The sequence below is a fragment of the Eutrigla gurnardus genome, assembly GCF_963514095.1.
Source record: "Eutrigla gurnardus genome assembly, chromosome: 24".
NCBI classification, from domain to species: Eukaryota; Metazoa; Chordata; class Actinopteri; order Perciformes; family Triglidae; genus Eutrigla; species Eutrigla gurnardus.
In genome coordinates this window covers 4,062,100-4,076,389 of record NC_139935.1, presented here as the reverse complement: position 1 = coordinate 4,076,389, position 14,290 = coordinate 4,062,100, and the positions used below count along the sequence as shown (strand labels likewise).

General features: G+C 50.5%; 2 protein-coding genes across 7 annotated transcripts; both read right to left on the bottom strand.

The window, feature by feature from the left end:
- Window positions 1-247: 247 nt before the first annotated feature.
- cyyr1 (cysteine/tyrosine-rich 1) lies at window positions 248-5,189 on the bottom strand. Its single transcript, XM_084004323.1, has 4 exons — window positions 4,914-5,189; window positions 3,316-3,415; window positions 2,627-2,787; window positions 248-1,270 (listed from the first exon to the last, which is right to left on the bottom strand). The coding sequence occupies exons 1-4, from the start codon at window positions 4,993-4,995 to the stop codon at window positions 1,137-1,139; spliced, it is 477 nt and encodes a 158-aa protein (XP_083860449.1). The 5' UTR covers window positions 4,996-5,189; the 3' UTR covers window positions 248-1,136.
- Window positions 5,190-7,187: 1,998 nt separating this feature from the next.
- On the bottom strand, window positions 7,188-12,974 carry adamts1 (ADAM metallopeptidase with thrombospondin type 1 motif, 1). Of its 6 annotated transcripts, none has more exons than XR_014596743.1 (9): window positions 11,959-12,974; window positions 10,959-11,299; window positions 10,735-10,867; window positions 10,184-10,641; window positions 9,889-10,075; window positions 9,506-9,684; window positions 9,125-9,300; window positions 7,490-9,005; window positions 7,188-7,459 (listed from the first exon to the last, which is right to left on the bottom strand). XR_014596743.1 is itself a non-coding variant. In XM_084004789.1 (8 exons), exons 1-8 carry the CDS (start codon window positions 12,581-12,583, stop codon window positions 8,264-8,266), a joined length of 2,841 nt encoding a protein of 946 aa, XP_083860915.1. In that variant the 5' UTR covers window positions 12,584-12,974; the 3' UTR covers window positions 7,188-8,263. The 6 variants fall into 6 exon arrangements, 1 of the variants encoding a protein (XP_083860915.1); XR_014596744.1 differs by having other exon boundaries at window positions 7,502-9,005; XR_014596745.1 differs by having other exon boundaries at window positions 7,508-9,005.
- Between the last annotated feature and the right edge of the window lie 1,316 nt (window positions 12,975-14,290).

Sequence of the window (14,290 nt, the reverse complement as noted above, 5' to 3'; positions counted from 1 at the left end):
CTGACCACAGCGGAGTGGGATTAACGCGCGCGCGCACAAACACTCACACGCGTTATCTCTCTGACGCACGCGGACACATTATTTATCTGTTATTTTATGTACACTCCGAACTCCATCGGTGTCACGCGCACATTCCCGTTATCAATTATCCTTGCTCGCACAGCCAACGCACGTGCACGCGCGCTATTGCTCTTGCATACTAAAAAACGGAGACGTCATTGTTCTTTGTTTAAAAAAACGTTTTAATCACATCTTTAATTTACAGCAGCCACTGTGACAATAAAGAAAATAATTTTACCTGTCATTAATACACAATCATTTACAGTCATCACACACATCAGTCACAGCATAGGGGGGGGGGGGGGGGGCTCATTTTCAGGTTAAAACCTTATTGGCCTAAAACTGAAATGCTAAATAAAGAATGCTTCACAATTTAAAAATATGGCAATGTAAAAAAAAAAGAATTATAATAATTTTAAACATGATGTGACCCCCCCTCATATCTTCAGTTTTCACCCTCACATTGTTTCAAGTAAGGCAGTTCATTACCAACAAGAGCCCATTCCTTTCAAGTTGCCATTCAAGTCATTATTAAGCATCTGGTTCAAGTCTTTGTCTACACAGCTTTAATCATAGACTTCCACCTCCTAAGTTTGGTAAAAGGAAAGTAGTTAACTTTCCATAAAAGCAGAGTCCACGGCGTGTCCCGGAAAGGCTTTTTCCTCCTCCACTGATGTGCGGCTCCCCTCCATGCTGACAAAAGTGGTCTTCACCTCCATCAAAGCACCGCGCGGCTTTGATGTGCACAGCCGGGAACGGATAAGAATATTGGTTATTAGCACCGGCGGCGGCCTGCAGGCTTCCAGATCTGATAGGCTGTCCGAATTCGACCAATATTGTGTTGAATCATTATTCATTTCCGCTGCGCAACGACATTTTACACCTTGCAGGCACGTAGCCGGGAATTCTGGGATTGCTGAGCGACAATGCACTGGGCCACCCCCCTTTTTTAAATATGTATTTTTCACCTGGGGCCCTTTAATTGTCTTTAACCCAGATATGTACAGCGATCTTCAGGTCTGGAAAACCAGGAGTGACCTTTGAGCTGACTGGTGGACGATCGGGGCGACAAGGATTCACTTGGGGGTGCAGCCGGGGTACGGAGGAGGGGGGGAGTAGTTGGCTGGTCCTGGTTGAGTTGGGGTGTAAGGCGGGGGGTGCAGCGAGGGAGGGTACATCTCGTAGTCGTACGTGTATGGAGGTGGAGGACCTGAGTAAAGACAGAACAATTAGTTAATGAATACAGCTCAGCAGGCAAGTCAAAAGCTTTTAGTTCCTCTAGTTCCTCACAAGGACTTTGATGACATTGTTGCACCCTCTAGTGGTTACACCAAGAAACTGCACTCTCTGGAGGAAATGACTGATTATTAAAAAGATAATAAATAAATAAATAATAGAGTAAAAAATACAGCAGCAAACTGTCGTTTTTATTGGCCACAGTCTCACCAGGGGAACTTGCATTATTCACTGGAACATCAAAGCAGCAGAGATGACAGGAAAGACGAGCCAAACTCGGCAAAAACCTCTAATTTACGACACTATTATTATTAATAACTCACATGTTAGAGGGGATATATTTTAATGATGCAAAACCATCGTGAAGCTCAGAATGAGCAAGATGATAAACTTGATTAATATTTTAAACCTTTCTAAAAAAAAAAAAAAAAAAGCACTGATCAGCCAACAGAGATGAAGTCTGCAGAGGAAAATAATTCATATCACCGTTGCTACACACATAGGCGTCATATTGCATGGCTTTTGTTCGTTTGAGCGCCGTGTTGGTTGAAATATGATCAGAGCCGCAGGGCTTCAATGTAGCATGAAGGCAACACACAGGGGAGAGTGAATGAATAAATGATGAGCCCTGTAAAACACACACACACATACACACAGCAGGGCTCCGATGTTCCTGCCAGTACAATGTGGAGACATCGGGGCCGGTTTGCCGCCTTTGAAGCGGGGACAGGGTGTAACGGACGGTGAAAGTGGAGCGAGATGTTGGGAGCGTTTATGGGCCTGTAAAGAATCGGCTCTCTCTTTGTTGCTCGTCGGGAACGGTGCTCGAGGACAAGGGAGATCCCGTAACAAGGCACACCTAGTCTGCCGTTTTCTTTTCATATCTGCTCGCCTGAGGACAGGACGGGAGACGACATGTCCCCGTGAAACGGCCGCTAGTTAACCAGCACACAAGCTGGAAAATACTATAAGTATTGCTTTGAATAAGAAATTGGTGCCACCGCTTGTTTTTTAATCACTCTATCAACATTAATAAAACATAAATGTATAAATGCTCAGTTATATTGACATTATAGAATAATTAAAAAGTAATTTGGCTGTTTCTCATCGATATGTTGGCACCACTTCCTGACCATTCATACTTTTAAAATACAAAATAAAAACTTTGAGCTTTTTTGAGCATTAATAAATAATAATAAGCTTTTGTTTTGAAAAGCACTTTCGTCTGACCTTTTGAATTATGGGATTTAGTCACAATTATTAATGTTCATCATTTATAATGCTCAATGGATGAAGAGAGTGTGTGTGTGTGTGTGTCCTGTACACCCACCTGGGTAACCCTGGGTTACAGTGTTGATGTAAGACGTGCTGAACACGCCGACCCGCGCGCCTCGCCCGTTCTTCATGCACATGCACACGCACAGGAACAAGGCCGCCACCGCCCCCATCAGGAACACCACGCCGAAGACGATACCGGAGATGGCGGTGCCCCTGTAACACACACACACACACGCACACACACACACAGTGAGCCACACAAGTGTAAGAAGAGGCAGCTGTCTCAGACACACGCTTCTAGGTTGCTGCCATGGCGATGGACTGTAGCGTCTGATGGAACTCAGCTGTGATGAAGTGTGTGTGTGTGTGTGTGTGTGTGTGTGTGTGTGTGTGTGTGTGTGTGTGTGTGTACTGCAGAGGAGTTTGTGATTTGGCACAAGGATGTAGAGAAAACACTCATCAACAGGTTTGTCAGAATCAGTGACTTTTCACCCTCCATACTCACACATTCATTTGGCACCAAGACTATGAGAAATAAACTAGAAACATCATTTTATGTTTAAAAATGAATGAATAAAAACAAGTAAAAAGGGGTCTGAGATGAGGCGAGAGTGTGAAAGCAGCTGTTCAGAATCAGGTCAAACAGAGGTCAAAAGGTGAGATCCTCTGAAGGCTGAAAAGACAGCTGGTGTGTCACTTAGTCCTGGTCTCGTTTCGACCTCGCTGCCAGAGCGAACTTACGAGAGGACGTCGCCCACGTAGGCGTAGTAGGAGCAGCAGAACGGTGGCGATCCATCGCAGCAGTACTCCATACAGCCTTCACACTGGGCTTCAGTGCTGCCTGCAACACACACACACACACACACACACACTTAGAGGTAGAATAAAAAAGTAATTTCATCAGTGAAATAATCAAAAAGAAAAAAAAGCAGAATCTGGGACTTGTTCCCCCACAGATGAAGAAGTCACAGCAATGAAACCTTGAGAAGCAGAAATCAATACCTGTTGAGCGTCTGGGGAAATAAGAATAAAAGAAATAAAGTTGTTCCAATAAACTCCTGCCAGCCTGTGTGAAAATATCAGTGTGGAGATTTGAATGAGACCGTTGCCATGTAACAGGTATGCAAGCGTGTCACAGGTAATAGTAGACACGCTTGATTTATTTTTCCATTTCCAGGTCGACTGAGGCAGCAGTGGCCGACTACATTTCCCAAGATGGCGTGGCACAAACGGCGACCTAAACAGCCGCAGGTCAGTTTGGTTGGCTTGGCGGATCAGTTACAAGTTATCAGGTTTAAAAGTTGCTTTCCTATTTTATTATACTGTGGACGTCTGAGCAAATAAACCTGACGGTGTCAGGCAGAGATGCATCATGGGAAGTGGAGGAACCAGTGGTTTACTAAAGAATAGGTCCTTGTGGACACGATCTGCTCAGGAACCGCTGAGTCGGTGCATTTTTGAGTGGGAGGTGATGAGAACGGGACGCGGCACGCCGGTGCTTCTCCTCCTCCTCCGGCTGGATGTCTGCCCTGCTTTGTGTGTGATTAATGTGCTCCACCACCACCACCCCTTCCCTCTCTGCCAACACCTCCACACTCAGGAGCGCTGTGCACACAGCTGTTGCCTCCCTGTATACCAGTCCCAACCTGCGTTCACCTGGAAGCTCTCCTCCTCGTCACCTCTCACATTTGGGGCAAATCAAGGACGCTGCAAAGAAAACTCTGTGCCTTAATGAGTGGGCTGAAGATCTGCGTTCTCTCAGCAAGTCACTCACACGGGAACGATGTGTGCCTGGAGGCGTATGTGCCTCCTGGTAGAAAAGTCCTGCCTTTTAATTACTGCAGGGGGGGGGGCACATTTGTGATGCAGAAAAGGCTTTAAAATCTAACTTCACAGGTTGTTTTTGCACTTTTTAAGACAGAAAAATGTGGTTTATTTTGATTGGATGTTTGCTTCGCGATGTTTTGGACTCAACGCTATAATCCCAGCAGGGAAGCCGTCTGTGGAAATACAGGAGGTCTCAAACAAGGGCAGACTTCTGGATCTGTATGGGTGGTCCTCGGGGGTCCTGGCTCCCGTCTCTCCACACGCTTGGAGACAATAGTGCGCACACACACACACACACACACACACACACACACACACACACACACACACACACACACACACACACACACACACACACACACACTTTCCAGCAGTTTTTCCATCTTTACTCTGCGCATCATTTGCATAAAAACTTCCCAGAATGCTGCGCGTCCCTCCAGCATCTCATCTCACTTACAAATAAAGAAGAGGCGGACACTTTAAAAAAAGTGTTGGATCAAATAAAAACTCACCGGTGAAGAAACAAAGCAGCAGCGAGTTCCTCAGCAACTTCCATCGCACCTCCCGCCTCCTCCTCCTCCAGGGGTTTTCCATGACCCTCCACTCCCCGGGCGGCTTTTATTTTCTTAATCGCTGGCAGAAGATGACCCAGAATAAAAGAGGTTATCCCCAGTCACCTCTTTGGCTCTTCCAGCAGCATCGCTGTCCCCCCTTCCTACAGTCAGCCGCTCGTTGCCCTTAAAAGTGGAGCGTTTGTTCCTCCACGTGCGCGCGTCGCTTCCGTTGTCCGTCCCACACCTCTGACTGGCTGCTGGCTTTATATTTCACCCCCTTCCCCCTCCTCCCCCTCCCTCCCCCCTCCTCCCCCCTCCCTCCCCCCTCCGTTTGCTCAAATTACCCCGTCGAGTTCACACCGAGCAGAGAGAGAGAGAACGAGAGGCTTCTGGTCGATATTTTCAAAATAAGAGTCCAATTGAGACGGAAGTGGGCCTTCTTTTTTTTAAATAATCAATTGAAGCTGATACTTTTCTGCATTTTTTTTTTGCAAATGAATGATTATAATAATTAAGAACATGTAGTGAATCTCGTATATGAGATTAATACGGTGATCCACTTTTTTTTGTGCTTTTATTCTGAAGGCAGACTTATATATTTCCTGTTTTATTCTAGTTACGTCTGTCGGGCTTCACGAAGCAGGGCTTTGTAGTCTTTTTATTGCAGCAGGTCACATTTGTGCCTGGAGGGCGTCACCCTCAATGGATGGGGGGGTATGTTGGGCCATCAGATCTTCATCAAACCACATGGAAGACAGATCATCACCAGCGGCGGTACCACGCGCTCTGCACTGGCAATATTTAGATCAAAAACACCACGTGTGCCAACCTGCAGGGACATAAACTACAGTCGTAAAACTGACAATTAAAGAGCAGGATTACTGTTCTGAAAAGTCCCTGCTAGACCGCGAACATCACTGTAACAGCTCCCCATCCAAGGCCGTGCATCAAATCACATTACACGTTAAAGGCTCTCTCGGCCCTCCTCCCTCTCTTTCTAAACAAACCTTTATGTGAAGCCGAGGGTGGCGACAAGAGGACGGAGATCATTTAGTTCTCTGAAATGCCACCCAGAATGCCGCCTGCTTCATGATACCTTCCAGATGTTTCCTTTTACTGTCGTGATGCGACGCCGACACGGAAAAACCAAGCAGGTAAAAAGAAAACCCCATACACACATGCATATTAATGCTGACTATTTTCCCACCGGTCCGTGTTTTCTTCAGAAACAATCAGAAACAAAAACATGTGCATCTTCGCCCACGGCGGTTGTTTACGCTAACCCAGTCTGGTGACACATTATACTATTACGCAGATTACAGAGATGGCCAATCTTCTCCTTAACCATCCATAATTACAGGATAATGATTTCCTTTGTGCTGCAGCGGGAGCCGCCGAGGCGGGGGATCATCTTCCCCGGGGCCCCGGCAGGAAGAGCCACACAGGCCTCGGCTTTTAGTGACGTTGCTGCGGTATTTTCTGGTCCCAGCTGGGGTTCACAAAGTTCGGGGTGGGGGGGCTGCCTCATCAGTCAAAAAGGAAAGACTGGTGCACTCAAACAGGTCATCAAGGGCCCATTAATCAGGCACCACATCATCCTGAAGGTATATTCAAGGTCTCGTGGGCAGGATCTGGCTCCATCTAGTGGTGAGGGGTCAGATAGCAGCCAACAGAAGTTCATGGAGGAGAACTCACATGGAAAAACACAAAACCGTTCTCTGTAGAGCCAGGGTTTTGTTTGTCCGGTCTGGGCTACTGTAGAAACATGGCAACCGCCTCTTTTTTAGGGGATTATACACTAAAGAAAGCTTATTAACATCATATTCCATTAAGGCCTTTAGATCCATCTAAATGCTACACACCGTACCTTTAATGTGAGGAGGCTGTCCAACAGCACCCCCTAAAGATCACCGTGCTTATAGACATTGGTCAGAATCCCTCATGTATGTTGAATGTGTGTGGGGGGGCCCAGAGTCCAGTTTTAATATCAGTGAGCTGGGCTGTGAATGCAGATAAGTGATACTGGTATTCAGCAGCGTTGGACAGCGTTGGTGGGTTAGGATTGGCAGCCTTACCGATGACGCTCCACAGCTGGTGAAGTCCTGTTCCGTCTGCAGCAGGTAGTCGGCGGATTAAAAATATACATACAAATGGCAAAAACAGAAAAACCACACTGGAGACATGAGCTTCACAAGTCAATGTGATACTTTATTCATGAACCTAGGACCATATATATATATATATATATATATAGACATTGTATAAATACTCTATATATTCTACTCCCTTCTGTGATCTCAATAACAAATAAAAAATAATATAAAAAAGCCACATGGTTATATTTAACAGGCTGTACAAAAATAAATAATGTTTGGATATTCTGTACAAAAAGGAAAAGATTTGATAGAAAAAAACAAAAAAACAACAAAAAACAACGTGCCTTCGCAGAAGGCAGGAGAGACTTACTTATGAAGTAGTAGCAGGAGACAAGTCCCTCTTAAGTTCTCCACACACACACACACACACACACACACACACACACACACACACACACACACACACACACCTACACGCACACACACACACACACACACTCCTCTTTGGTCTTTGAAGGCTGTGTAGACGAGGGCAAGATATGGCTAAGTACAGCGTACTGAGGCATTTAAAGACAACTGGGTGTTACAATGTGCCGCTGGCAAATAAACAAAGATGAAGTGCTACAGGTTTGTGATAAATAAACTGGCAAGTCTGAACATAAACACTACGACTATTAGCTATCTTATTTTCCATACCTGATGGGGTGAGTAAGTAGAACACGAGCGATTCTCTCTCATTCGTATACTTTATATAGACTATATTACATCCCCCACCCGACCCCTTTATGCGTCCGTCCAGCCCAGCTTGGACAAACATCATATACACATGTATTTAAAAAACAAAAATGTTGACACGCAGTCTCACACTCACTCTGCACACACAAGCACGACGTTGGCACGGTAAGCAGCATGCTCCGTGAGCAAACCAGGACTGTCCATGCTTTCTTTCCCCCTGTTGGGAGGTATAACGTGCCGCTGCTGCGCCGAGGCCAGAGAGGAAGCTGGAATCAGTCTTTATTGCTTCGACGCGGAGGCGGCGCCGCTGTGGACCGACGTCTGATCCCAGAACGGATGGAGGGAATGGGTACAAATGGGTCGCAGTCACCGGGGACCCACAGTGAGACGACCTGGGTGTAAACGCTCACGTGAGATCGTCCGTGTGGAAAAGGAGGCAGTGAAAGTCTCTATCTGACGTCTCTCTGGAAGGAGTCCTCAACAGGCACTCTGATTGCACAGTTCCAGCAGGGGTCGCGGCCGGTCTTTGGGGTCACAGCTGTCGTGGTTTAGCGTGCGCCCGTCGTGGCCCATGCAGCGCAGTTGGCGCTTGCGGAAGCCTCGGCCGCAGGTCCTGGAGCACGCCGACCATTCCCCGAGGAGCCAGGAGGGGCAGGACTGGGTGGCGCACAACCGCGAGGCCAAGGGGCGCAGCTCCTCCGGGCAATCTCTGGCGGGACGACCCTGGGGATCTAGACACACCACCTCTCTCTGCTGCATGCCTCCTCCGCAGGTCTGGGAGCACGGCCCCCACTCCCTCAGGGTCCACTCGGCTCCACCCACCTCTCTGATGGCGTTGATGGACTGGCGGCGGCCTCCGTTGCCGTTGGAGACTGAAGCGGCGTTGTTGGGCCTCGGGGCAAAGTAGCTGTACTTGACCCGGGGCCTCGGGGCCTCCCCGACGGACAGCACCTGGATGGTGAGGGGCTCGGGGAGCGGGGCGAAGCTCCGGATGCGCTCCAGGGTGGCGGAGGAGCCGCTGTATCGCAACAGAGCCCCCCGCATGGTGATGTCCGTCTCCATCGTCATCAGCTTGTAATCGCCGTTCAACAGATAGGTTCCATCCTGGCGACGCACTGCCAAGTAGCTGTTGTCATGGCGACCGTTGCCCGGGGCTCGCTGCTTGACGTCCAGGTGGGTGGCGCCAGCGGGGATGGTGACGACGTCCTGGTAACCAGGCCTGAAACAGAGACACGCAGAGGTCAGACTGGGTCGTAAGACAAACCCCGCTGCACCCCGTGATGTTTCGCCGTGTGTCATGTGACCGCACGCTTGTGTTTGAGGGGATTAGAGGCTTACCTGGCACGCTCCAGAGAGCCGGACACCTTCTTGCAGGCGGAGCCGTCCCCACCGCACACGCCGCACTTGTCAAAGCGCCGGTTGGAGCCGATGACGCGGTCGCACCCGGCCTTGACACACTGGCCCTGAACACAAACCGAGGTGGAGTCTGGGCTGCAGGGCGTGCCGTCAGCCACCTGGGGGCAGCAGAGAGACACGAGTGGAACATTAGGGTTATGTCCAGACTGTTACATAAGAGTCTGAGTCAAAAGTAGGAAAGTGAAAGTCTTCCACAGGAAGGTGGAAGCCCAGGGGACGAGAGGAATTACAATTAAAGAGCTCAAGGCAAAGGAATGAGATAATCTCAGAAGCGTTGTATTACCATCCTCAAACAACTCTCACCTTGGATTTGAGGACAAGGAAGTATCCGGTCCCCTTGGCCCGGCACATCAGCTTACAGCGGTCTTTGGGTGAAACTCCAGCATACTTGGGCACCCACTCGACACCCTCGCCTGAACCCAGTGACACTTGGGCCGCCATGTCGTTGTGGGCCAGGCACTGTTCCTCGCGGAAAGACAGGCCTGAGAAAGAAACAGAAAGGGGAGGGGGGAGGTCAGATTTACTGCCTGTTCAGCCGCGACCCGTGTGCTAACTTTCACACCCGTGTGTGAGGGGCATCAAAGCGTGACATCCTCCTGAGAACAAGTGCAGCATATGGTGCGGAGCCACTTCAAGAAGAGAGCACCTCTCACATGTTGATTTCTGTGGGAATAAAGATGTCTCACCGTTGGTGTCGGGGCAGGTGTCCGTGTTGCAGGAGCGGTACTGGATCCTCTTGCCCTCGCAGTACTTGCCCCCGTTTTTGGGCAAAGGGTGATCGCAAGAACGGAAGGAATACTGCACCCCTCCACCACAGGTCCGGGAGCAGTCCCCCCAGGGACCCCACACTCCCCACCCACCGTTGACAGGAGTCTGGAAGCATCAGGGACACCAGCGTTACAACTTTTAACTGACTTGGAGGTAGATTCTACATTATGCAGAGTTTTTTTGTGCGTTTTTGAAGTGGAACCGGGTTCATACCTGCTGTTTGGCTGCTTGGCTCTTGGTGAGACACTGTCCAGCGAGGCAGTAGCTGTCATGGCCGCACGCCGTTCCATCGGCCCAGGGGAAGTTCTTGGTCTGGCACACCAGCAGACCGTTGGACGTGGTCACCGTGCACCACAGGGCTGCACACGTGGTGCTCAGGTCGGGGCAGTGCTGGGAGTCTTCGCCGAAGGTCAGCCGGCACTGATGGTCCGCGTCGTAGACCGTCCCGGGGAGGGGCAGAGGCAGCGGCTGAGGTTTGACCGGCTTATCCAGCAGGCACTGGCCGTGGCCGTTGTCCAGGAAGGAGGTGACCATGAGGGCGGAGCAGGGGGACCACGGCTGCTGCTGGTCCAGGTTGGACAGGGTGGACGCCATCATGTGGGAGCCCCAGTGGGCTCCGTTGACCCCGGAGCACAGCTGAGAATCATCGTGAGGCATGTTGAAGACGTGGCCTGGGGGGACAGAGGACAAAGCTCTTTGAGCACCTCTTGTGTTTGTGTCAAACACGATGTCTTTACGCACAAGAACACGTTATTTCTACTCACCCAGCTCGTGTGCCACAGTGAATGCTGCCTGCAGCCCGTCGTCCTCAATGATGGAGCAGCTTCTTTCGGGGTCACACACGGTGCCGACGTCCGCCATGCCCAGAGTGTCACAGGAGTGGGCCCCGCACAGATCCTACACAGGCAGACAGAGAGAAAACATGTTGGAACGCCCTCCAATCCATCATCAGCCTGAAACACCTCCTCCGTCCCCGGCTCCAACTCACCGTCCTGGTGAAGAGCACGGCGGTGTCGTAATGCTCGGGGTGGCGGTCGCTCGGCGGGTTGTGCTGCCGCTGCCACTGGCAGAAGTTGCGGAGGGTCATGGCGGCGTTGGATGACACCTGAGGGCCTCGCTCCTCCTCGTAGACCACCAGCAGCTTCACCACCGCCAGGCTGATGGAGTTGTGGATGCTGGGGTGGCGGTAGAGGCGGGACGCCACCGCCATGATGGTCAGCAGGTAGGGCTTGAGGCCGGCGCCGTGGAACTCGGCCATGGACTGGTCGGCCACCAGCATGATCTCCAGGTAGCGAGGGGTGGAGACGAAGCGCCTGCTTCTGTGGTGGGCTGAGGGGAGACATGCAGAGAGGTCAGGCCACAGGGTCAGAGGTCATGGGAGCACATATCAGGTTTCATAGAAATAGAAATGATTTAGTTGGACTGGAACACACACAGCAGCTACAAAGGCTCGTTTTATTCAGAGGTATAGAGGCTCCACAGAGGGCTCCGGAAGTGCCTGGAGGAGCCGTGACTCAGCGTCACGCCACCGGCGGCTCCTCCCCCTCAGGGTCCACATTCCGAAAATGACCTTCTCTGGTGGAAAATTACGCGAGAAAATCCTTTCTGTTAAAAAGAAAGGGGGGAAAAAATGTGTGCCGGCTCGCGTTGTACCAGGAGACGAGTTCACACGTCTCAGCACCGCTGAGAGGGCTCCGGCTGGCCCCAACCCCGCCCCTTCCGGCGCCACCCCTCCTCCTCTTTCCCCTCCGGGAGAAGCCCCCCCCTCCCTTCCTCGTCTCAGTGCGTGGGCTGCGCTGTCAAAAAGGTAGCTGTGCCCATTGCGCATGCTCTACACCCTGGGCTGCATATTGCTTGTTTGTATAAAATCTATAAAGTAAATAAAAAGTACTTTCTCTGTGTTTCTTGGAAACTTTTCAGCTTCCTGGTGTGATTATTTTAACTTTTAATGAGTAAAAACGCGTAAAACGCGTAAAATGCAGCCTCACCTGTCTGGTCTGCGCTGTCGCCTCCGTGCTTGTGTTCCTTCTCCAGGTTCTTTGGCACCCTCTCCTCGTCCTCGTTGACCCCGCACTTGGAGCTCCCCTCCTCGGCCAAAGCCGCCCGGCCTCTCCGGCGGACCGCGTGGACGTCCTCCTCGGAGCCCGTGAAGTCACTCGAGTTGAGGGGCTGAATAAAATACTCTTCCCCCTGAAAGTAGAATCCGCCCCTGAGTCCGTGGCACAGGTTGAGCGCCGCGGCGGAGTGCTCCTCTCCGTTCACCGTGCCGGAGAAGAAACAACCCGACTCGGCTCCGGTCTTGGGTTCCTGGGTCGGTTCGGACTCAGGAGTCCCCACGATGTGGAAGACGAAACCCGGCGCCAAGAAGGTCTGGTCGGGCTCGAGCTGTAAGACCAGCTCCTTGCCAAATACGTCCAAGCGGTACTCCCTCATCTCCCCCTCCTTCTCCCTCTCCTCTGCAGAGAGAGTCCGCCACGGTTCGGTTTCGCTCTCCAGCCGGGCCATCGGGTCTAGTCTGACCGGCACCACGGTGCTCTCCTCCCAGGCGCCGCGCGCCGCGCCGACGCACAGCGCGGCGATCAAACCAATGGAAACGTGTAAAAACCTCATCATACAGCTGTGAAATCCGAGGAAAATATGAATAAAGTCTCTACGGGGAAGCAAATAAATCCGGAAAAGGATTTTCCACTATAAGCTACAAGTCTTTGAACTTCCAGAAAACTGTTCCCCAAAATTACGCACGAGAATAAAAATCTAAAAAGGGATCAAATCCAGTGCGAAACTCTTTTAAAGTTATGTGCAGGTCTGACTTGTTGCAAAAAGAAGAAGAAGAAGAAGAAGAAGTCCTTTCACTAAATGGAAATCAAAGCTGGATCTCGGTGGTAAATCCAACAGGTCTCTTTCTCTCCAAGACTCAGCAGATGTCTCAGCTTCTCGCTCTGTTTGAGTCCGGGGCAGGTTTTTCCTCTGCTGGACCGTTTAGTCTGTTCTCAGCTCTTGCCTTGCACTCTGAACAGAGCAGGTCCCTCTTATATATCCCCCTGCCGCGGGACCACCCCTTTCCTGAGGGTCCTTTGATCTGAGAGGGGCCAGATCCCGTGCGCAACGAAAACGCACCAGCGACCTGGAGCGTTGCCATAATAATCAGAATCACTGCGGAGGATCGAGAGCTTCAGGCTGGAGCGACGTTTTCTTGTTCAAACTCTGCTTGTCACATATAACGTCATAACCCACGAATATTATAACGGCATGTATTATAATAATATGTTAGGCTTATAGATCATTGCAGACGTACATGCTCCATCAGTGCAAACATTTATGAAGTGGCCAAGATGAGAAGCTCCAGCTCTGGCCCCATTCTAGTGCTCTACTTTATTAAACTCGGTGCCATTCCAACATAAATCAGGGTGACAGGCAGCGGCGGCTGATGTGGAGCAGCGTTGTAGTGTCAGTGCAACTGGAGAAGGGAGATGGCAGCAGGTCCGGAATGGTAACCGTATCGTTGCTGGCCAAGGCTCCGGGAGTCGTACTCACCTCCACCGTGCCAAGCCGGCTGTGGTGCGCCGTGGCCCGGTTTCTGCAGCTCCGCTCCCCGGGGAGAGGGAGCAGAGAGGGGCCGCCGAGGTCTTAAGGTGGAGCGGTTCTCCCGGCGGGCCGCCTCCGCGCTCAAACCAAGGCGGGCAGAGCCCGTGTCCTCCGGCTTCTTCCCCCACCCGCCCGGACGGCTGCTTCTCTCCAGCAGGCAGGAAGAGTTTACGCTGGAGTTTCATTAAAAAGAAGTGGCAAAGCAGAAATACGATTATCTACGACAGACATTACAATCAGGTCAAACACCATTCACAGTGTTCAGGAACAAATATTTAGGGAAAGTGAATAATAATCAATATTTAGTTTCATTAAACCTATTTCAGAAAGTAAGATCTCCTCAAATAATGAATAATATGATTCATAACTGTTTTTTTTAATCAGCACATAATCTTTATGTTGATCCCAGAGTTTTTTTGGCACAATTTCCACTTCAGTGTGTAACTTTTTGACTCACATCACTGCTCAGATGATAGAAGTCCACCTTAAAAGCAACAGGTCACAAAGAATGAATAGTTGTAATTCCGCAATTCCCCAGTAGATGGCAGGCGGGAGTTATGGAAATGCCCCAGACTGCTGCAGGGATTTTCCAGGCTTTTAGATGGACCGATCCCACGCTTGGCCGGCAGGTGGCGCCTTGGCATCACATTTAGGGGTTTGTAGGGGTGCGAGCTGTGCGTCGTTGACCACAAGGAGGCAGGTCTGGTACTTGTGGAACCGTGTGGAACCGTGTCT

What these genes read in the sequence shown, in the direction of transcription:
- cyyr1 (XM_084004323.1), bottom strand. Translation starts at nt 4,995, where the DNA reads ATGGAAAACCCCTGGAGGAGGAGGAGGCGGGAGGTGCGATGGAAGTTG. An exon ending in TACGTGGGCGACGTCCTCTC is followed by an intron (nt 2,788 to 3,315) that starts GTAAGTTCGCTC and finishes TGTGTGTTACAG; the next exon opens with GGGCACCGCCATCTCCGGTA. An exon ending in TGTAACCCAGGGTTACCCAG is followed by an intron (nt 1,271 to 2,626) that starts GTGGGTGTACAG and finishes GTCTTTACTCAG; the next exon opens with GTCCTCCACCTCCATACACG.
- adamts1 (XM_084004789.1), bottom strand. Translation starts at nt 12,583, where the DNA reads ATGATGAGGTTTTTACACGTTTCCATTGGTTTGATCGCCGCGCTGTGC. An exon ending in CCGTGCTCTTCACCAGGACG is followed by an intron (nt 10,868 to 10,958) that starts GTGAGTTGGAGC and finishes CTGCCTGTGTAG; the next exon opens with GATCTGTGCGGGGCCCACTC. An exon ending in TCCTTGTCCTCAAATCCAAG is followed by an intron (nt 9,301 to 9,505) that starts GTGAGAGTTGTT and finishes TGCTGCCCCCAG; the next exon opens with GTGGCTGACGGCACGCCCTG.